The sequence below is a fragment of the Helicoverpa armigera genome, chromosome 10 (assembly GCF_030705265.1).
Source record: "Helicoverpa armigera isolate CAAS_96S chromosome 10, ASM3070526v1, whole genome shotgun sequence".
Classification (NCBI taxonomy): domain Eukaryota; kingdom Metazoa; phylum Arthropoda; class Insecta; order Lepidoptera; family Noctuidae; genus Helicoverpa; species Helicoverpa armigera.
The window spans coordinates 5898321-5921384 of NC_087129.1; the positions used below are offsets into that span (position 1 = coordinate 5898321).

At 38.1% G+C, this 23064-nt stretch overlaps 1 protein-coding gene across 11 annotated transcripts in view; it reads right to left on the bottom strand.

Annotated features, from left to right (window-relative positions):
* Positions 1–23064, bottom strand: part of Ten-a (Tenascin accessory) — a 265476-nt gene that overhangs the window by 1394 nt on the left and 241018 nt on the right. For 9 of the 11 annotated variants that reach the window (XM_049840909.2, XM_049840910.2, XM_049840908.2 and 6 more), the window contains 20 exons: positions 15511–15630; positions 14744–15424; positions 14465–14659; positions 14168–14377; positions 13903–14088; positions 13563–13709; positions 13249–13456; positions 11648–11674; positions 8475–8594; positions 5722–5886; positions 5356–5530; positions 4988–5230; positions 4653–4880; positions 4379–4569; positions 4039–4274; positions 3208–3933; positions 2732–3135; positions 757–2642; positions 512–665; positions 68–422 (listed from right to left, as the gene is read on the bottom strand). In XM_049840909.2, coding sequence (XP_049696866.1) covers positions 68–422; positions 512–665; positions 757–2642; positions 2732–3135; positions 3208–3933; positions 4039–4274; positions 4379–4569; positions 4653–4880; positions 4988–5230; positions 5356–5530; positions 5722–5886; positions 8475–8594; positions 11648–11674; positions 13249–13456; positions 13563–13709; positions 13903–14088; positions 14168–14377; positions 14465–14659; positions 14744–15424; positions 15511–15630 — 6657 coding nt within the window. The remainder of the gene's footprint in view (positions 1–67; positions 423–511; positions 666–756; positions 2643–2731; positions 3136–3207; positions 3934–4038; positions 4275–4378; positions 4570–4652; positions 4881–4987; positions 5231–5355; positions 5531–5721; positions 5887–8474; positions 8595–11647; positions 11675–13248; positions 13457–13562; positions 13710–13902; positions 14089–14167; positions 14378–14464; positions 14660–14743; positions 15425–15510; positions 15631–23064) is intronic. The other 2 variants (XM_049840911.2, XM_021337410.3) reach the window with 1 other exon arrangement.

Here is a 23064-nt window from a genome sequence, read left to right on the forward strand (position 1 = left end):
CAGTATTTAGCGTATGTAGTTTTGCTAAGATCTATTGAAATGTTAGATCATTGATTTAGTTCCTTACCTGTTGGTTTTTTATTCTGTGGCCTTACGTTGATTGGATCGTTACCATTAAATCTGTAAAGGTGTAATTGAGTGGGGTTGTGTATTCTTTCAATGAGATTCTCCCATAGCGGTGACATCCATTGTCCAATCAGGGGATCGTATACTTTGCCATTTGCCATGTGGACCAGTGACGTGACTTGATCTAGCAGTCCTCCACAGAAGTCCACCGGAAGGTACAAATATGGGTTAGAGTCGTATACTATGTGGCCGTAAGGAGATCTCATGATTTCTCTGATTCCTTCTCCATATTGATTGAAAATCATTACTGGCGTTCCACATTGGTCTGTAGCGATGTAATATTTATGTCGGGCAACCTAAAAGCAAAGGTAAAAGTTATTATTTTGAAAATTACGTTTATTTTATTTTATTTAAGTGAGCATTATTTTCTTTTATTGGTTCATACCTGTGTATAGATCAGGTGCCCTCTGTCATCGTAGACTAGGGTCATGAATCTATTCTCACGCGGGGAATAAATATGACTGACTTCATGAGGCCTGTCTTTGTTCGTATAGAAGAACTGGGTCACATTTCCAAAATTATCTTTTCTGGTAGAAAGCCTGAAACAGAACAGTCAGTTAGAACTTTAGAAGTGAATAGATGGCATTTTTTTAAATTCTTAAAGTTACATAGAATTTATTTTGTACATACCTGTCAAGATGATCATAGAAGTATCGAACATCAAATCTTCCTCGTTTTGTTGCTCTAATCAGCAGTCCTTTAGAATTGTATTGGAATCTTTCTTCTCGTGCATTTTGGGACACCAGTCCTCTGCTATCATATCTGTACTGACCTTCACCAAACTTCACTATACGATCCATATCATTGTATTCCATTGGAATCGTGTTGCCTCTGTAGGTCAGTGATAGCATGTTTCCGTTATCATCGTATCTGAAACCCCAAGGCTCTTGTGCTTCTACTCCTGTGAGCTGACCATCACAGTCCCAAGTGTAATTTTTCACGTTTGTATAGGTATTCACACCTACATTCCTTGTGTGTGTGCGTGTTTGAGATATCCTGCCATGTCGATCATACGAGAACTCCATTCGGAATACTTCCATTCTGTGGATATTGACGGTTACTTCTTTTTCTAAGAACTGATCATTAAGTAAACGAGAGAACATTGCAATTCCATCATATACAGAAGTTTCGTTCCATTTTTGTTTTGACACAGTAAATTGACCTAGTATTTCGGGGGCACCCGTTTTGCTATTGTAAACAATGTGATGCGGAATCAGAGTTTGACCACCAATCCTACCTTGGACGGAAGTTATTCTGTAATTGTTATCATATTCATAAATTATTTTAGCATTGCTCAGTCCTGTTTTGGCACCATAATCAAGCCTTTCTTCTGTCAGAAGTCCACCAACATAAGTTGATTCCCATCGATAGTCAACATCTCGGTCAACGTGTAATATTTCCGAAGGTAGTCCACTAGTTTCTGCATAGTGTATCTGTGTCTGACCATCGCCATGAATTACTTCAGAGACTTTATTCGTAGTGAAATAACGGTATACGACTCTGGCACCATCACCCGGGAATACGGTCTGTAGAAGTTCTCCTGTGTGTGCGTAATGTTGCAAGTATTTCTTGGAAGAACCCGGTGGAGTGTAGGTCACTCTCAAAAATCCGATTGATGGTTGCACACTAAATGAATGGTTTGACCCAGAAGGCAATATAACATGCGTTAAACCACCATCATCATCGTACTTGTATTTGAAACTTCTCTGACTGGCTAGGGATATCTTAGAAACAAGGTTGCCTTCATTATAATAAATGAACTTTGTACCATCTTGTGGACTCGTTATCTCTGATAGCATTCCATGCGGGTCATAGCTGTAGCTCTCTTCACTGTCACCCCATTTCCAGCCATTAATTCTATAGAACCTATCATATGAAATATTCAGAGGAGCTCCTGCACCATGTGGGTTGAATGAAAGAGGTAGACCGGCAACGTCATACGAGATGGTAAATAGTGGATTCCTGTCTGCGTTGAAGAAAGTTTCACGACTCTTGAATTGATCGAATTCAATGATTAGCACTCTGGAGTCGTTAACCCATATTTCTCGATTCAGAGTTTGTTGAGGGTTCCGGACATCACCGACTAAAGTGTATAAGGAGTACATGTTGTTAACTAGAGCATCTCCGAAAGTGGTTGTTTGATGCGACCACATGTGGAGCATTTCTGCTTCTATGGGCAAGGCAGCTTCTAGTAATGGGTGCTTAGCTGCCGCGATGCTTTCGAACTTGCCTGCCCATGGGGTTTCGAGAAGTAAAGTGTTGTTAGTATAAATACGACCTTCCGTTATTTGTTTGCCATTATTTATTGTAATTTGTTTAAATGACTGTCCATGTAGTACATATTCGCATTTCTTGGCAACTCCTACGGGTATCGTACTTGATGGATTTGATACAGTGACCGCTAATCCGTAATTCTTCGCTAATCCTGATGTTATGTGCACTTGCTCACCAGACGGCATTATGATTTTCGTAACTCTTCCTAGTTCATCGTAATTGTAAATTACGGTATCTCCAGCCTAAAAGAAATTATACATTTTATTAGTACTTACATAATTAGCAACAATTAAAATCGAGAGTAAAGTATTTGAATAGTGTTACAACTTACCCCTGATCGGCTGTTGAGTAGTCCAGTACTGGCATCATAATCAAATTCCATTTCAGTTGAACCCTTTTCAGCTATTCTAGTTAGATACCCAATTCCAGAAATCTTGAGTTCGAGCTTATGATCCTGAGTATTTTCGATGGAGCTTACAATATTGCTGTAATCCCTGAGTAGTTGTATTTTATTCCCAGAAGCATCAGTGACTGTGGAGAGTTTGCCGAAACTTGTGTTCTTTGAATACAAGAACGAATATCGTGTTTTCCCTGATGTCAAGTCTTTAGTGGTGATATGTTGACCGTAACGGTTGAATACATAGATTTCTGACGTGGGTGGATAAGGTATCCTGAACTCCCCGTTTTCGTCATGGGTTGGCAAATAGTGTTTAAGAGCCAATATGTGAAGAGAGCCTGAAACAATGACATAGATTTTAGTGTTTTGATTAAATAAGAATATTTAAACTTTTGAAGTTTTATATTTACCTTGATCAACAACATTAAGAACTCCATCTGGGGTAACAGCGAGAGCAGAAATCGTTTGGAATTTTGCGTTAGACGATAGTAAAGTTTCTGTGCTTGTGGGTGGTTCATCACCCGCAGCTACACTCAGTCTACATGGGCAACCAGCATCATCTCTAGAATTCGTTGGTACAACTGTAGCAGAGGCAGATGAATTGCATTCACAGCTTAACTCTTTCAAATTCTCCTGAACTTTACCCGCGAAGTGCATAATTTTACCAGATGGATCGATAGACTTTATAGCATTCGTTTTCTTAGAATCTGCTTCAGCGACATAAAGGATACCGCTTGGTGCAAACGCTATAGCCAAAATTGTGCCGAGGCTGGAATCTTCTCGGATATCTGTGTTAGTGCGATTTGTGGGTTTCGCTACAGGTTTTCCATCGTTTCCTATACGACAGTGTGATGGTTGGCCTGCTACTACTTTGATTTTCATGTCCACGGTAAGTTTGAGGATAATTCTGTCATCTATGAAATAAAGAGATCCATCGAGAGGAGATAAGGCTACGCCTGTAGGCCATTGTAGTTGGGCTTCGTAAGGTGGGATAGCTCCTCGGCAGGGAACTGGTGACCAATGGTTGTGGTGACCGTGATGTCCCACTAGAGTGTGTATGATGCCGTTTGGATCAACTGCGCGTATGTTGGTACCGTCCGCAATATACATTGTTCTATCCGCAGCTATTGCAAGACCTGAAACAGAAAAAAAATTATTTCAAACAATGTTAATAAAAAGTTCAAAGCCAATAATATCAATCGTTAAATAAAATATTTTAAGTATGTCAGGATGTGACGAACCTTTCGGATGCGCCAGTTTGGCTTTGATAGCTGGGCCTTCATCTCCGCAATTAGAATCGTCTCCGGGTACACAACGATCACCGTTACCAACTACAGCTTCAGAGTTCGTGGCAGGATCTCTAACTTTCTCTAAAGCTATCACTCTTCGGACTTGGTGTCTTTCAGAATCTGATATGTAAAGATATCCATCCGCTGGTGATATGCAGATATAGTATTGATATGCAACTTGCGTAGTTCTGAAATGAAATCAGATTATTTTTTATGTATTTCTACTTATTGTTCAATTCACTGTGCAAGGTTTGTCTTAGTAGGAATATTTACCTACAAAATGAATACTTACTGTAATTGGAGAACCGTAGTAACAACACCTTCAGGAGTGATACGTCTGACAAGATTGAAATCACCGACATACAAAGATCCATCCGGACCTGATGTTAGTGCCGTTGGAGTCAAGAGACGAGCATCTGCAGCTTTGCCATTGCAATGGTCAGGACATTCTAGAGACCGCTGAAGGCCAGTGCCCATAACCACCTATGAAAACAAGAATATATTAAGATTTGCTTCTATATAAAAATGTAAGTTTGAAGATAATTTTGACTTTGCTCTTAGTTTACCTGGACAGTTCTGGGGTATTGTTTCAAATGAAGTAGTGCCCCATCGCCCTTCTGTAATATGCCTTCATGGAAATTGTAATGATGGTGTATGTCCAGTCCCCATCCTCCGATGTCTGAGATGTCAACGTCAAAACCGGCAAGAGTTGCAGTTTGTGTTTCCCATACAATTGACGCACACGACGTGTATTCATATCCTATCGAGATTTTAGCTTGAGCTTGTCCGTATACCTGAAATCATATTATTTATAAGCATTAGCTTTATCAATTTAAATCCTTTTGATCTGAAGCACATAATTAAATGTTCTCATGTTTTTCCACAAAATGCTAAGCCTCACCTTTTGTTTGTAAACGTTCCGTTTGTTCCACGCGAAGATGTGAGTCAAGTCGGGATCAGCTTCATAAGTATGGGTGTGCAATGAGCCTTCAATCTCAACGCGAACATGTACTCGGACGAGTGATGCTGGGACCACACGCCGAGTGAGCTGTACGTGAACGCAAGAAAGGTAACCAGCCGATTGTGAGGACCGATACGTCAGTTTCACCAATGATCCGGGGATGCCGATAGATTCGCTGACAATCTGGAAATAATCAAAATAATTGTTAGTTACTAAATTCGCGAAGAAAATGTTCTTTATTTATTCAAACTTGGATCTTTAGACTGTGATTCAGAAACATAAGCTATTTGTTCAGTGACTGCAATTACCTGAGCCTCAGGGTAAATCACAGTTGTAGTGGTAGCAGAAGAAGCAGCAGGCGCCGCTAGTGGTGGTACTGCCACGACTTCAGGTCTTAATCGCTCATGATCATGGGCCGCACATGGTGGTGTTTCGGATTCCCACCATTGCGGTGTTGGTGACCAACCGATTCGTGGTGGAGCCCTAAAAATATCGTACGGTTAGGCTATTGAAAGAGACAAGAAAAAGACAAAGGACGATAACACATTTTACTAGATTTTTTATCGACAAAATTAGAAGATTTTACGTATAACAACACAAAGTTGGTAATTATTTATAAACCTGCAAGAGTTCTGTTATTAGTATAAAAAGTCTTCATCTTAAACCGTCCTCACCTGGGCGTCGGTACTTTAACATTGTCGTCACTAAGTTCCATTTGCACTGGTGGCAATACTACAATCTGGTTCCATGGCACGAAGACAGTCTTCCTGAGAGGCTTGAACGGCGATCGCTGGAACTGCAGAGTCACAGCGCCTCCTCCATTCACCAGCACATCAAACCTGAATGACGGCACACATCATGTTAGATTGACGCACGATTGATAGATTGATAGATCTGTTACGGTACGCATGTGAAAATCGGAACGGTGCGAATGGGGCCTTCGATGTTGGAATTTGTTATCCTGTAGGTACCGGAGTTCATTGTGCTTGATGAAAGACAGTTGACGAAAATTGGTTATATTATTATATTGGTTGAACAAACTGTTACATATAGTATGTTGGTAATAAAATCACAAATCAAGCATTGTTTATTTATGTTAGGGTTGTATTCCAGGAACAAGGTAATGGTCATAGCTACGTTTATATAAAAGCAGCGTAAGTACATATGAAATAAATTTTGATTATGCTTATTCCTCAAATATCTACTAATTAATGTTCCCAGAACTGGCAGGTAGCTTCATGTAACTTGCCTAAAAATTAGCTTCGCCTACACCAGCTTTATAACCTCATTACTTAAGCTTACCATTTAATTGAATTTGCTTTCCAATTATGGAAGTAGATTTCAAGGTCACGTACTGAATTTATAACTGAAGGAATTTAGGTCTATATCAATTGTAGATCTATACAAAAAAGCAATGTTATTTGGTAAGTGAATTTTCAGTAGGTACTTTACGTCAAAGTCAATTAGTTTATCGATACCTATATCTATTTATCTACCCTTTGCGTAACAGGTCAAGGTAATTTGCCGGTCAAACTAGAGCTGTGGTTGAATATTAATAACTATCATGAAAGTGTTCTTTGATTTTGATAGATCGGTCTTCTCGATTTACCTGATCAAACTGACACTGACATTAAAGACTAGGGCTTGATTGTTTCAAAATGCCTTTCGATCAACAATTCAGACCAGACACATGATCGTGACGGACCAGGTAATACACAAAAACATTTTATTTTTGTTAATTGCTCCGAAAGAGTAGCGAAAATAAAAAATACTGATAGCCTTTTTTAAATATATACCTAGGTAAAAACACCAATAAGAATACTCTTTTGTCGTAACACAAGAAAACTGCAGTTAATAATCGCAGTAATGCTGTAACAAGTGGCGAAGGTACTCGTATTCCGTTCCTACGTTTTAATGATCCCTTATAATATTTTTCTTGTCATTAATTTAAGCAACGCTCGTACAATATTTTTCACCTTTTTCTTTGTTTCAGCTCGCCGTTTTTTTGGCTTTAATGAGAGTTTGTTATCGGAACGTGTTGAGCAGGGGTTTAGTTTGATGATCAGCACTTCCATTAAAAGGAAAAAATTGTGACCGTCCTTCCCGTTTCATTTTTTTAAACGTTTCGTGACGTTATTTACGATCTTAAGAAGAAAAAGAAAAAGGAGGTGAACATTTCTGTTTCATTCCGAGAGCTTAAACCCGACTCGGATTATTTTCTTTATTATGTTGACTAACCCGAATATTTCTACTCGTTTTCAACTCTTCTTGTAGACACCAATACCAAAACAAATCTAAACATAAACAGTTTCTAAGTTACAGTAATTGATTTGTAAAAGCTTATACGTGACGCGTGATTCGATAACATTTTCCAATGATACAGTTTTCGTTTCGCCGTCTAATTCGATTTCATACATGATGCTTTTACGTACGTGCAAGAAATATGAAACACCGTGTCCGAAAATTAATGACTATCCTATGCGTATAAACATGAACACACCATGTTTCTATAGATATGTGTTCAAATATTTGTGTTTGTCACGCTATATTCAATGGCTTTCTATAAGACAATTTAGTTTCATGACTCGACGATCATCGTGACTAATAGGATATTCATGTTTTTGGTTGTTATAAACTTTATGTTTAAACATTGTTTTCCCTTGGTGATTGCTTTCATTTTTGATGCCAATTATTTTACATTTAAATTTGTTTATTTACAATGGAGGTGCTACGGTGATATACAACAATTACTGTTTTACGTATTTCCTCGTATTTTGCTCTCACAGAAACAATTACGTTTAAATGTTTTTTAATGGAAGTTGCTTTCAAACGACTATAATTACTAAAATTCTTAGCTCGTGCTATAATGTCGGTTGACTTAATTGAAGTAAACACAGCGGTTAAAATTACTCAACGGTCTAACGTAACGTCATTTGTAGCTTTTATTAGTCGTTTGAAAAATGAGGTTTTGAACAACTTTCATAGTAATTTTTATTAAGTCGGTTGAAGGAATTTTTTTTAATATTAACTTTAATCAGGGTAAGCCTATATAAATAGCGATTATTTAAAGATACAGCCGTAGTCTGAACTTTCTTACAAATTATATTATTTAATTTGAACACTTTTTTTTTGGATATTACTAAGTACGCTAGCATTTTCATTCATCAAGCATAATGAATCTGGTCACATATCGGAGTCGATACGATAGGATAAAAGGTTATTAAAAACTCACCATTGCATATTTACGACCAACATCAAATAAGTTTCATTTTACAGTTTTAGGGACATACTTTTGTACACATATATAACAGCTATAACTTACCATTAATAACAAATAACATAGTACATACAAAGAACTCCCAAAATATTTAATCAAACCTAGAAAGAACAGTTCAAATTAAAAAAGGCACATTTTCGTTTTACTAACCATCCACCCTGTCTGGTGAGCGTGAATCCGAAGCGAGCCTCGCGGTCTACCGAGACCCTGATGCCGATGATGCCAAGGCCTTGAGGTGAGACCACCTGCCCCCGCATCACGGACACGCGGCTGCACAGACCAGCTCACGTCAGTTCGAGCCACGGAGCCACAGCACATGGCGTTGAGCGATACGGTTCACATCGACACAGGGGCTTAAAGACTACAGTTGCTAACGAAATTCTATAAATTTAGAGGTGGTGGACTTGTTTTATCAATAAAAGACAAGGTGCAAGAAACAAAGAATTTATCAAAAAAATAAAATAAAAGGCTCTCACTGAATCTTGGAATTATAGATTAAAAAAATTGAGACCACAGAACAACAGCTATTTTTTTTCGAATTTAACTACAGAATAAAAAGGACATAGCCACCCATTTTATGCATGGCATGAATTTAGCAACAGCCCCCTGATCGTAAAGACAGAAGATATAAAAATGATGTGTGAACCGTATCGTTCAACGCACACCTTCGATCATAAAACTTTGAGCGAGGTCTCGTGCTATGCTTCATATTTCATAGTGTAAACGCTGTGAGAGTGAAGTAAAGTATGAAAATAATATCGAAAAATAAAATAAATAAGAGGTCTTAGCATTGCACATTCTCGTATTAGGATCAGCTAATTCTCTAGGACACATTTCTGTTTACATTTTATATAGAGATCCTTTATTAGACAGCCAATCAAATTGATTTAAATATTACTATGATTAAAGAAAGTAACGTAAACGGAAATCTACCTAGAAAGGTATGTATGCATGTAACAGCTGCCACACAAACCATAGTCAATCAATTTTGTTATATTACTTCATGTTTGAATGTTCGGTCGCATATTCATGAGAGTTGAAATTGGTGCAAGAAATGTTCGCGGATTCATCACTTTAGAAAAAAGAAAGAAATTCGTGTTCGTTTTTGTTGTAAGCCTTGATTATGCATAAAATGTTTAAAATAATGCTTCGGTGGAAGATGGTTTTACTGCTTTATCCACGTGAACTTAGTTTTACATTTAATGTAGCGTTTGACTCGGAATACCCGGAGTGAGTCTCCGCAGGGGGCGCAAAAAGCTTGAAAAATACGACGTGAAAACCGATATCGGAGCCAAAAATCTCTCCGTAGAAAGTGCGCAAGGAAAAACATCGACATAACGATCGGAAAAATAACAAGGGATTACCTTAGCGTTTAGTACTAAATTATAGAAAAATATACAGTTACAGTGTAATAGGTAGGCTATATCATCCATTAAGTAACTTCGTATAGCGGCACGTTAAATCACTTCATGAAATAAATATTTTAATTTATTTTTCATAAAAAAGCAGTTATTTAGTTCATTATTTAAATTACTTTTGCTCTTTTGTTTGTAGAATTTTGGGTTAAATTGTAAACATGCTTCGAAAAACTTAATAAAAAAATGTCATCATTATTATTTGAAAATCGTATCTAGACAACACAAAGAAACTTAAATAAATTCATATTCTTATGAAATATGAAAAAAAGTAACTGTCTACAATATAAATAACGTAGTATTCAGTAGTATCGCGATTGCGTTTGTGATTAATGTTAATGCAAGCGTCGTGGCTACATAAACGCGTTGATAAGCGAAAGCTCTTAGCTAAGCTTCACATATTTTGTATTTTATTACATTTTGTTACAGTTTAATCTCTGAAAATTTATCAACTGATAAACATTGAAAAGAATAGTCTGTAAATACCATAATAACTGTTTGGTGCTTCATACTATTTAACAGATAAAATCAAATAAAATTATAAAAGTTTATCTGTGCTAAGTTTTAAATATTTCCCAAGAACTACTTATTTAATGCTACTTCAAATAATACGATAGCGTTAAACTCATATCCTCTTCATGTCTTTCCGTGAAAGCCGACAGTTTATGGAAAACGATACGCTTGTGGAAATTATACCTAAAAATAAACATTTTAAGTCGATAGGCACCTCCCAAAATATTATCTGTAACAAGTTACAGGACAATTTTAAATTAATGATTATCAAATACGTTTACTAACTAAAGTAGAGATGTATCTGAAAAAAGCACAATTCATTATTATTATTAATATCGAAAAAAATTTCATAGTCAACATAAATTCACATGTATTGTTCGTAGAAAATTCATGAAAACACATTTACAATTAAGATTTAAATTACAACAAAAACACTATATTCGGTTTTTCTAATTCATCACTTTCAGAACTGTGGCACCCTTCGGACATCAAAATGCGGAAGATTCAGTTTTAAATGCTGGTGCACAGGCCAGCAGTTCTGGAAGCGATGACATCGAATGAGATCATACGTTCGTTGCACCAATTTCAATGTGTAATTAAATGTCGTCAATGACTGATTGATGGAAGCGATGGTTGTAATGTACAATGTCGACAATATTGCTACGTTATCGCTGTGAAGTAGTAGGAATACATTCAAATAAGTTGTGTTTTGGTTAGTTACAAAGGGTGAGGATCTAAACACATAAAGAGCTCGGGCGAAGGGTAGGGGGTTGGTTAACAGATGAAAGACGCAGACAAAGGGTAAGGAACACATAAAAGGGTAAGTTTATTTGAAGCTTAATTTGCGTGTTCGCTGAAATTTTGCTCAATTGATAATATACAATTCGCGTCGATTTGTATATTTTGCAAGCCCTAAACCTATCGATTGTGTTAATAACGTTTTGCGTGAAAGCGTAAATGATTTTCCTAGGTTTCATATAGTATAACAAAATTATTCCATAGTATATATGTGAACTATAATATAAGCACAGTAGACGAGACAAATAAACAGTACAAAATACAATTGTGACTGCGGCAAATCATATTTGAAAAGAGACGCGACGTTTGCGGACCGACGGCGGTGCTGATTTACGCTGAGATTGCGAGGATTTTGTCGCAGTCACACGAAAACATTCAAGACAAACATACAGATGTTACATACACATAGAGAATGAAACGAATACAGACAAAGGATTGAACCAAAAGTGAAAAAGCGTTAGTGGCTGTGTCCGCGTGTCTGGTACAGGACACGCGGAGGTCGCCGGCATCACACTCATATGCAGGATTCGCAACAAAAGGGAAGTGGTGAACAGATACTGAACACTGAGGGGCGAGGGCGGGCTGACTGACACTTACCATGGTGTAAAGGAATTCCAGAACTCGCTAGGAGTGGCGGACACACGGCGGCACAGGGACACAGAAAGACAGGACAGATTACTACACAGATACCTACATCCCTCAGTGCAACCCCACCCCGGTTTTGCAACCGCTCCGGCCGATTGCACTCGTCTATATTGGTTAGCTTGCGTTTTAACAGTTATTTACTAATCAAATCAATCTGTTAGTTACGAATCGATTCACAGACGAAGCCCGTTTGCATTAGAACAACCACCACTATTGATCGATAGGTAATATGCATTGGGATTCAATTGCAAAATTTAGAAAACGTAGTAGCTGCAGGTTGCACCAAAGACTGAAAGTGGACAGTAAACATGCTGGATGGTGAATGCACGAGGAACCCCGTCATGTGACGCTTACAAGGGCTGATGGAACAAATGCCAGAACGCAATATAACCACTCTAGACTTCTGAACTTAAATAAAATAGTGAAGCGGCTCGTGTTTTAATGCAAACAAACTTTTAGAGGCGCTTTTGCATATTAAGCGAGGTGGGTTGACTACTTTTATTATTCAGTTTTGCTTTGTCTTATTTATTTAAGAGATCGTTCGAAGTTTTATCAACGCACACGGTATAAAGTAGGGCAAATAAAAACTTTAAGAATTTGTTTACGAACTTAGATCATGAAAGACGCGTTTAAGACTTTTCATAGATACTTACAAAAATATTGAAGTAAGCGATATAAAAGTATTAGCCATAGAAAATCCCGTCAATTTTAACTTATTTGTTTATTTTTGTATCACGATTGTAAATAGCGATGTAGATAACGCTTTCATGATTCAAGTTTCATTTCTTTAACCTTATTTACTTATATAAAGTTATTTTGTTATTGTGAAGACAAACAAAACTGTTCGAAAGCTTTTGAGCGCTTGGTTTATTTCTAATTTCATTTTGTTATTCATAATACGCTTTTGTTTTGTTTAGACAAACAGGTAGGGTTAGACACACACAAGGGATGAACATTAGACAATACACAACACATCGGATCTGGTGTGAAAAAATAATATTAAAATATAAAATAAAACATTATTATCAAAAATATAAATTCAATGGTAAAACATAACCATGCTAGGATCGCAAACAATAAATCATAATTTTTTACACGCGATAAAACAGAGGAAAATCAAAACACTTCCACCAGATGAGAAAATAAATTGTAAGTTATAAAAGTATTTGAAGTTACCAATTAAATTAAAATAACCACACCAAATCCTCGGAGAGGTTTAGGAAGATGAGCGGGAATTATATGGTGAAGGTGCTAGTTCCTAAATCATTTTATGTCGTAATGAATTTTGTATCTTCTTCTTACGGATATACATTACAGTACGGCGATGATATCACGGATCTAAAATCATTGTAAAGTGCAAATATAAATTATTCATGAATTGTGCAAAACCGACAGGTCAGTCCTAAACCAACTGGGTGCAAAAGATATCGTTGTATTGTCTTTTAGTTTACTGATCCTAAAATGGTTATTATTAGTTAGTACAAACGACATCTTTTACGTACATGAAGTGATTTGGTGTTTGTTTTTCGGACATTTTCTTACACTAGACATACCTTTCAGAATATTCGTCCATGTGTGCGTAGCTCTGGACAGAGTTCTCTTCGATGAGGAATTTGACGCGCTGGTAGAAGGACGCGGTGACAGAAGGTGGCTGTTTTCTGAGGAGCACTTCTACGGGATCGTTGGAAGCTAGGCACATGATGTGCTCGGCGCACTCGGGTCGACTGCAGCATTCCGAGTCCGAGCAGTCCGTCATGCCATCTTCAAAAGTGTAGCCATTGTCAAGTGACAGCCAATATGGTTTTTTGGGTGTGTTTAAATTTTTGATTTGTTAACCTATTTAATCTGCAAAATAAAAAGCACTTACCTTCATCGTTATCTTCGTTGTCGTTGCAGGAAAGCTCGAGTGCGATCGAACAGTCGGTGCCAGCCCAGCCATCCGCGCAGGAACACCGGTACACTCCATCTTCCAGCAGACATTGTCCGTGACGAGTACAGCCATTTGGACAACCAGCTGTATATATTGAACAATATTAGTCTACTACTACAAAAGATTTTTTTCCTCACAGGTATAATATACTTTTTTGGTTACGAATACAGCGTATATGTATTCAAAGAATTGACATAAATAAATCGAAATTCCTTCAATGTCTTAAGAATGCTGCATGAAACAAAGAATCGTATTAAGTTGATTTGTAGCAACTTACGCAAAGTACAATGTCGGCCATTCCATCCTTGAGTGCACACGCACGTGCCGTTTTTGCATTGTCCGTGGTCGTGACAGCGCGTGTCACAAGGTCGCTGGTCGCACATGGATCCTGTCCAACCGTCATCGCATCGACACACGCCCTCAGCGCATACGCCATGTGGCCCACAGTCCAACGAACACACCACTAAAAGGTAGAAATGTTGTTATAGAGCCGACTTACTTGAAAGGCAACGTAATAAATAAAACTTGTTTGTAGCCTTTACCTTGCGAGCAATCATCCCCGGTATAGAGTGGGTCACAAACACACCTCCCAGCGTCTAGGTCGTATACGCCTCGTTGGGAACATGCGGGAAGGCAACGTTGAACCCTTGCATCGCGTTCACTGCAGGAGGCACCTCGCCATCCCGCGCGACACACGCATCTACCCCGCACGCACGAACCGTGGCCGCCACAGGTGGGATCAAGGCAGTCCTCTGAACAAGATTAATTAATAAAGTGATAATTTCTATCATTTTTTAATATAATTTTATTGATCACGGAAAACTATTTCCTAAATATACCTTCATCGCATTTTTGTCCTTTCCATCCAGCTTTACAATGGCAATGGCCGGCGATACATTGACCTCTCCCGGAACAGTCAGCCGGTTCACAGTCGTGTGCTGGGACGTCACATTCCAAGCCCTTCCACCCTTCCGAACAGTGACATACACCACCTGCATACGCGCCGTGCCCCGAACAAAGAACTGGGCATACACCTGCGAAAACAATTGTGTGTAATAATTTACGCACTTCTATTTAAAGATAAAAAATTATCTTGAGGACTGTTATTATTAAATTACTTTTGGAACAGTCGTGTCCTTCGTAACCGTCCATGCATTCGCATTTCCCGAGGTAGCATGATCCGTGACCCGAACAATCATCTGGACAAGAGTTAGTGACGCCTTCCGCCTCAGAAACGATCATTTCAACATTGTGTGGCTGCAGTTCGTCATTGTATACTGATATAAACCATCTTCCTGTGTCGAGGTACTGCAATATGCTAACGTTCACTCTCATATCCGTTGACCTTTTGCTTATCGTGTGGTTCCATCTATGCAGAGGGTTAATTGTACTTAGTAACGCATCCCAATCGTTTAGACTACTTTGAAATGGATTATCCCTGTACGGACTTCTTCTACGCCTTAGTCTGTGGTCGACCCTGCCGCCTCGTATGAATTCTACAAAGTCGTATTGTGTTACGCTGGGAGCCACATTTCGTCTACCATATACGGCGAAATTAGCTCCCCAGGGAACCGTGAAGTTAAGGCTAACGTAGGCGGGCTGCTTGTTGCGGAATTCAGAACTCCAAAATTGGTAAGCAGGAATAGTTGCACTGTGTAACTCGTCAAATTCTCTAACTTCTAACGCGGGTGACCAAGGAGGCGGCGCGGCTTGTTGAGCTTGCTGAGGTATTACTACTGATTCTAATGCCGCTTCTGCTGTAGTTGACCACCCGCCTAATGACGAAGTTGATATTGATTCTGCAACAATACAAAAACGTTTAAATAAGCTTTTTTTTCAAAGGTACACCTCTACATATAACATAATAGGGTATAATTTTACTTACCGTCTGAAGGTGATGACGTTGACAAAGCATCTCTATTTCCTTGCGCATGTGTTACTGCTTTTACATCTTGTACCAGGATGCAATTTGAATTGTCTATATTAGTTTTAATTGACGATAACGCTGCAACAAAGAAACGATTCCGTTAAATTGTATATTTCTAATAGCTATAGCTAGACATACTTTTACCAATACACAAACAGGTAGGTACTTAAGTCTACGATCAAAATCATTCACTCGAACCCGGTCATCCAATTAAGTTTCCGTTAAGTTTGTTTCTTATCGATGGCTCACATCGATAATGCCCAGTAGCCGAGCTGTAATTCTATTAGAGTTCACACGGGCGTCGCTCGGGCCCAATGTGTTACGAAACGACACAATAAGAGATGTCATTTTAAAGTTTAAGAGGTGTATGAATACGGGGTAGGCGACGTGACGTCCCGTCGAGTTTTAATTAAGCGCAGCACGGCTGTGCTGCATTTCGTGGCGGTGTGACGGAGCGATTCGTTCCGCTGCCGCGGGCCTCCAGCAAGCACGTAGGTGGTTCGGCGACACCCAACCATTTCTTGTTCGGGAGAATGCTGTTGTCTCCTCATTATGTGACAGTTGCTGGCTATCGAATCGATCATAAAATGCCGCGCTACGCAATCTAATTGGATAATTCTTCACGGTGCTAACCAAGAGAAGCACGGGCTCAAATGACACGAGTCTTGTCGAAATTGCTATTTTATATTGAAGCTACTGAAGCATCAAATAAGATTTTATCCGTGTAATTTATAGTCAATATTTCTCATATAAAATCAAAATGTAACTACGTATCCGAAGAAAGGCACTTTCCCTTTTAATAGTATGCTGGAATATTCAATAGAAACTGCAAGGGAGCAATTGAATGTCAGTAATGTAAAGAGAATTTATTGCGTTCATTTATTAGTTCAGTAAGAAGCTCACGATCGCTCAGGATTTGTGCTCGGATGGGGATGCAACGTTTATTTGTTTCGGAGCGTGCGCAGGATGTGCGCCTAATATGTCGTGCGTTGCGTCAAGGGCAATATATCAATCCTTATAGACTTAATTGACGCAACCCAGATTTTGTTCCAGCTAATTAACATGTTCAGTAATTTGTCGAGGGACATGTGGTTATATTTTTGTAGACTTAATTTACTAATACAATTTTATGTGTGAATTTCTTTCTCTGTCGCTTTGTCAAGTGCTTGCAGTGATGTTCCATAATTCGTCGTGATAACCCGGGCGGTGTCGGAGCAATTAAGTTATCTGGCCGGCCCAACAGTTGCCTATCTATCCCCAAGATTTACTCCCAGATAAGATCGCGCAACGTTGACGCCATTTGGCCATTTGCCGCTGAGGATTGGACAATTTAACTTTACTATACCGAGCTGAGGGTAGATAGTTCAATGACAATAACCTTTATCGGCTTAACAACCAATAGTTAAGCAGGCAATTTATATTCAGTGTTAATGCTACATGCGTATGTCGAGATATATTTAAAATCATACCTCTAAAATGAGATATTGAGTTCAAAGACACAAAGCAGTAAAACATGTCTCGTGCATTGCCCCGCATCAAATATTGATGGAATGGAAATAAATAGACATCTTCAACAGACAGTCATAAATATGAATAAAAACTTGATCGATCATTGATTTTCGAAAGGCACGTGCAGCATAGTCATGTGGAATTAAACTCAAGTGTACAATCTTCAATCTTAGCGACTACACACAACACACCATATTCGGTAAGTATTCTATTTGATGGAGCTAGAGTCACAAAATAATAACACATCGTGCACAGTATTTTCAGATAAACGAGCAAAGATGACGTAATTTCCTCGTAAGAAAATAAAATATGACAATGTGGTAAGTCGCGTCTTTCCCGATGATCCCTCGTAAAATCTATAAATTTTGTGTATTGAGCGGCGGGGTAGGAAATGGAGGGTGGTCGAGAGCGCGAGTCCCGGCCGATGCATGCGACGATTGTGTGCAGATGGACTATGTTTGCTATCTCCACTATTTTTCGAGTTAATACAATTTATTGTAATACGATTCAGCATAGATTGCATCGTGCGTTGGGGGAGCGAAACTCGTTTGATAGTGTCCCCAGGGACGGACGCGCCGTCGCACATTCTCGTATTAGTCACGTGATAAATCTTCCCGTGTTCGTGTGTGCTGTCTCCTTTCATTACATGCGGGATGTAATATCCTTGTCCTTGTTACTTGCGCATGTTAACTGTGCTCGCACGAGGTCGCGGTTTGTTTGCCCCATTTTCTCAGAGAAGACAAACAGATCCGAATTTTGATTACATCATCATAAAATCCTGTCATTAAATAAAGTTATGCTTTATGGAACACGTTTGTTACAAGTAGTATCTTTCTTTATGTTCTAAGTAACTACTACATACATACATACACTTGTTGTCTTGTTTTTTTAGGTATTTTAAGTACGCACTGTGTAATAAGAAATTAAGAATGGAAGCTCTACCTGTCATTTAGAGGTACCGATTTAAAATACATGTATTTTGAAATTTTGAAGCTACATGCAAAATGGCATTCATTACGTAACTGTTATCATTTCATAATGACACTGGTGTAAACTAAAATAAATAAGGCTTTGGTGAAAAAGTTGTTTTCCATTTTCATTTATGTTTGAATAAGAATCAGGATATTTATTTTGCAATGAATGTAAGTATTAACAAAACACCGATGTGTTATTATTTATTGCAGTATTAATTTATGAAAAAAAAAAAATCACCTATAGGGTCAGACGTGCGCGCGACCACTTCAAAAGCGTTAACGCTCGCCAGAGAGCTTTAATAAAACATTTGGGGTCCTCACATTTTCAATTACATTAAAAAGTTGACGGTGCTGTATTTGCCCCATTCATACACCATACACGTAATGAAGGGTGCAACAGATGGTTCACATTTTTTCATTACATCACTAAAACTACCGGCGCAAACCCAGAGATTTATGTCGGATTAAACTACAGACCCGGTTTTTATTTGATACAAATCCGAAACGCCAGGAGGCGTGCCCAAAAATATTTTATTGTTATTTTGAATCGTGATCATTATTTTAATGAAAGTTCGATAAAAAGGGAATGGAAAGTAGGAAAGTTAAATAGGTAGCGTTTAACAGATTCATTGGTTCCGATATTATCAAACGGAGATCTAAATGTGGTAATTTGGAGGCGTGTGTGTCGTCGTGTTGGGAGAAGCGTATATCGTTTTGAAGTGGACAGGTCGCCGCTGCCATCGATAGACGATATGCTACATGCTGCCTTATCTCAGCTGTATAATTTAACGGGTCTCTAAATGAAGTGAGATCCGATACGATAAGCCTCATTGACTTGAGACACCTAACATCTACTCGGTTCATTACATTACTTTCAAGAAGCATCGATGGACTTTATTTTATTGAGTCTTAATATGTATAATATACTTTGAGTTAGGATAACTATGCTCGTTAGTGTTGCTAACAGTCCCATAATATAAATAATGATGAGAGACACATTTTCTCTACGTAGGCTGCTTGAAGACGTGTTTGATATACTTTAGAGAATTTGTGTTTTATTTCCTGGTATGCTCAACAAAGGCAAATGTACTGTAAGGAAATTATCAATAAATGAACAGTAATGAGGGTTCCAAAAAAGTTCTAGACGTGTTTCTGGGAAACTTCAGCAGACAGGTGGAAGGAATACGTCTCTAGAGACCAAGATGTTGAGCGCATAAACACACACTTTGGGTCCGTAAAGTGGCAAGTTAATTTAACTTAAAACCTAAGTTTCTTGTAGAACTAAATAGCTTACCAATTCATGAAGGGCCACCAAAAGCTTAATGTAAAGTAAGCTAACCAATTTAATATTAAATCTAGTTTGTGAACGGGTTGTACATAATAATAGGAATATTTTAGAACCCTTCAGAGCTCATAAGAGTTTGATGTATGGATGTAAACAAGTTTTTGTTTCAGTTGAAGTAGAACGCGTTGCCGAAACTGTAGTGAAGTTGTTAGCGGTTCACGTAGCGTGCTCCGACCGTATTATTTAGTGTTTGCTCAAACTGTTTAGTAGAACGCTGGCTTAACTTAAATTGAAACTATAGTTTAGACATTCGAGGAACGTTTATAATTACTATTTTAACGTTGCTACGCTTTAATATTTAAATTTTTGTATATTTTACTTCAGTCACCGAAAATTCAATTGTTTCTTCAAAAATAATCAATTCAAATCAATGAAAAATAATGGAATTTAATAAGGCTGCACTAGAGTAGTTAGTAGTTTCTAGTCTAGTTTAGAAATAAGGTGCACAACTCTATCAAGAAAACGCTTCTTTAATCTTTTGTTTGAAGATTACAAGTTATTCTAAGGAGACACAAAAGGCAATTATGGAAGGTTTATTTATGTAGCTCACAGTATTATTGTAGGTTTACAATGAATTAATATACTCGACTACGGGAAGCAATTTATTTTGGAATAAGTGATCATTTAAGTCCCTAATTGAGTCCGTATTAGGTACGTAATTTGCTATCGCGGCCACCCTCCACTTTGAAAAGACTTCGCTTGAAGGGAAATAAACAAAAGTAATTTCCCGACATTACAGCGAGTGAGCACTTTCAGTGTAAATGGCAATGCGGCTGTGCACCCAACGACATATTGTTTCTACGAATGTTCCACTGTTATACGGGATTCGCGTGACGTGGCCCAAGTAGGTGCAGCCCTATGTAGTCCTCTCTACGTGTATAGTTAACGCTACTACCACTTGCAACGTTCTAACTTCGACTGTGTTTATGTCTTTCAACTTTAGCTGTTAAAAACCCGGCACAAGTATTTGGAGCTCATTTATGTTCATGCGAGCTTTCTGATAAAGCTTTGTATCGAAGAAAAGCGTTAAGTAAAAACACTTAGCCATAGAGGCATGGCTAAGTGTTTTTACTCAAGAAACTTAGGAATTCCTGGAACTCGAGTAGCCACATTTATACGACGTTTTAGCCGCACTTGTTCCCTTTTGTTTTTCTGTCGAATAGCTTCACGACATTGACAGTAAAAACACATTTTTTCCTCACCCTCGTTAGGGTCGAATTTCGGAAATAACTTCTTCGACAGTGCTTACGACATTAACGGAAAACCGAACACTTTCGGAATAGTATTTCCAATTAACTCGACAATTTTACACAACACAAAATCTTTAATGGTTTATGAGTGTAAAATTCTAGGATGATCGTTTCAGTAATAACGAGTTACGAAGAATACACAGTCATTATCGTTCGAGTTGTTATAGTAATTGCGAGGGCTCGGCAGGGTAAATGTGTGTTCGAATATAGGCCAAAAGTATTGCGTCGTCGTCGGCGGCCGCGACCCGTGACGGGTTCATGTTATTTTGTGATGCGTCGTGTGCTTGTGGTTTGGGAATGCTGGTGATCACTTACAGATAATGGCCTACTTTCAATGATTGTAACTGTAACCATAAGTATAACTTAGCTTGATCACTCGACATGTTGTCGTAATCATAATGTTTTGCATCGTAATCAGTTCGATGCTAATATAGAACCACAACAGTTTTTGCAACTGTGTGAGGTCCTATATATATGTATAGTTCCGTGTCTTTCCGTCGTTAGCGCAAAATGCTTTGGCTACTACCTATATGTAGGTACATTCAGAGCGGCAATAAGCATTACATGCAGTTGAGAGAATGTGCCATTCCATTAGATATAAAATGTAATGTATTGTTTTATTATACCGCGAGGAAGGGATTAGTTGTTCGTCGTTAAATCAAACAGGGATTTATTTTTGCGATTTATGAAGCATTTCGTATATGTATAAATTATGATTGGTCGTTTGGCGGGTACCCGGTACGCAGGGATTGCGAGTGGCTGATGTATTCGTAGAGAAATAACATGGGACGTGGAAGTGTAAGATAATTTATAACGGCTCTAACATGGGCGCGCGGGCTCGAGGCACGCAGCGCGTTGCCTTACGTTAGGCGCATCATTTATATTTTTCTGATGTTTGTTTTGTTTTTTACGAACCTCTTTGTGGATGCCGGCTAAACAAAGAATGATAAAAGACTAATGGTCAACGTCTGTTTTCGTTGAAACATCAATGTTTAATCAACTCATTTGCATGCTTCGAGTGAATATTTTGAATTTATCACCTTCAGTAATTGAGTTCTGGTGTGATGATGGAAATATTTTTCTATTATGATTTGGTCGTATAACGATAAATGAATAAAAGTATTTTTATGGTTGTTTTCCGTTAGCATGAATTTTGACATCACGAATAACAACTTTGATTGAAGTCGGTGTTCAAACAACATTTACGACGTATGATTACTGCTTTGTATGGATATGAAAATGAATCAATAAGCAAATGTAAATAGAAACAAATAACGTGTATGTAAATGTTTTATAGGAAAGTAAACTGTGCAATGAAAATAGAACAGGAGAATTAATAAATAATAATAATTTCGTTTGTTCATTGGAAATGTTTAGTCCACAAATAGGTTGCAATTTATAAATCCGTAGTAATTTTTGCTACTGTTTCAGTGTAGAGTTAAGTCCGAGGGACTATATAATCTTGTGCAGCCCTCGAGGGCTATTCCTTTGTCGGTTTCCAATCATACAGTACGAGAACTAGCCCCTTAATTGGATGGAATCCCGCTTCAGGCACGATTCGGCATTAAGGGGATAAAAGCATACGAGTGCAATTTTACATTGCTTTGTAATCTGGTAAAACAATCAGGTTGCGAGCTGGCAGGATTAGGTTCAGACATGTAATAACGTTAATAGTTTTATTCTGAATTTGAATTCGAAACAGCCATTTGAATGCTAGGCAATATTTTTGATAGGACAACAAAGGCATAACCACCGACATTTTGCGGTATTGTTTAACCGCAGTCGGTGGATCCATACCTAAATTAAATTACCTTTGTAACAAACGTGGCAGTCAGTTTTACTAAAAGGTTAACCGATACCTATGGGTTAAAAAACGATTTACTTTATTTTCGTAATATTGAAATGGATTTAACCCTACGTGATATAATAATGGTACCTACAACAAACTTTGTGTCGTCGGTACGAAGGTCGTACACTAACGCTAATGGATTGTGAAAGAATAATGTTATGAATATTCTAATCGGCATTCCGAGCGAGTTAATAAAAATACTGTCCTAACGAGAGCCTCGTACATCCCGCTGTGAAGTTAGAAACAAAGATGTATCGGCGGTCTAACTCGTAGTTGGATATTTCAATATTTAACCGACAGTTGGATTTAGTTTAACTGTCCAGTTAAAATTGTCATTCCGAGTTTGAGCTCGTTAACTGTGGACTTTGATAAGTTACGAAGAAATGTAGATTCAGGCTCGCTACAATGTTATGTATAATGTAACGGATACTTGAAGGAACAGTAAATTTCAAAGAACGAATAACTATAAGTCCTGCTTGCTCATAGTATCAGGCCGCAACTTTTCAATCAAACTTAAGTACAGTAGTTATAAGTTTCCGAAGTTGGGAATTGCAACAAGCGTCTTACTTAATGGACGTAGAATGC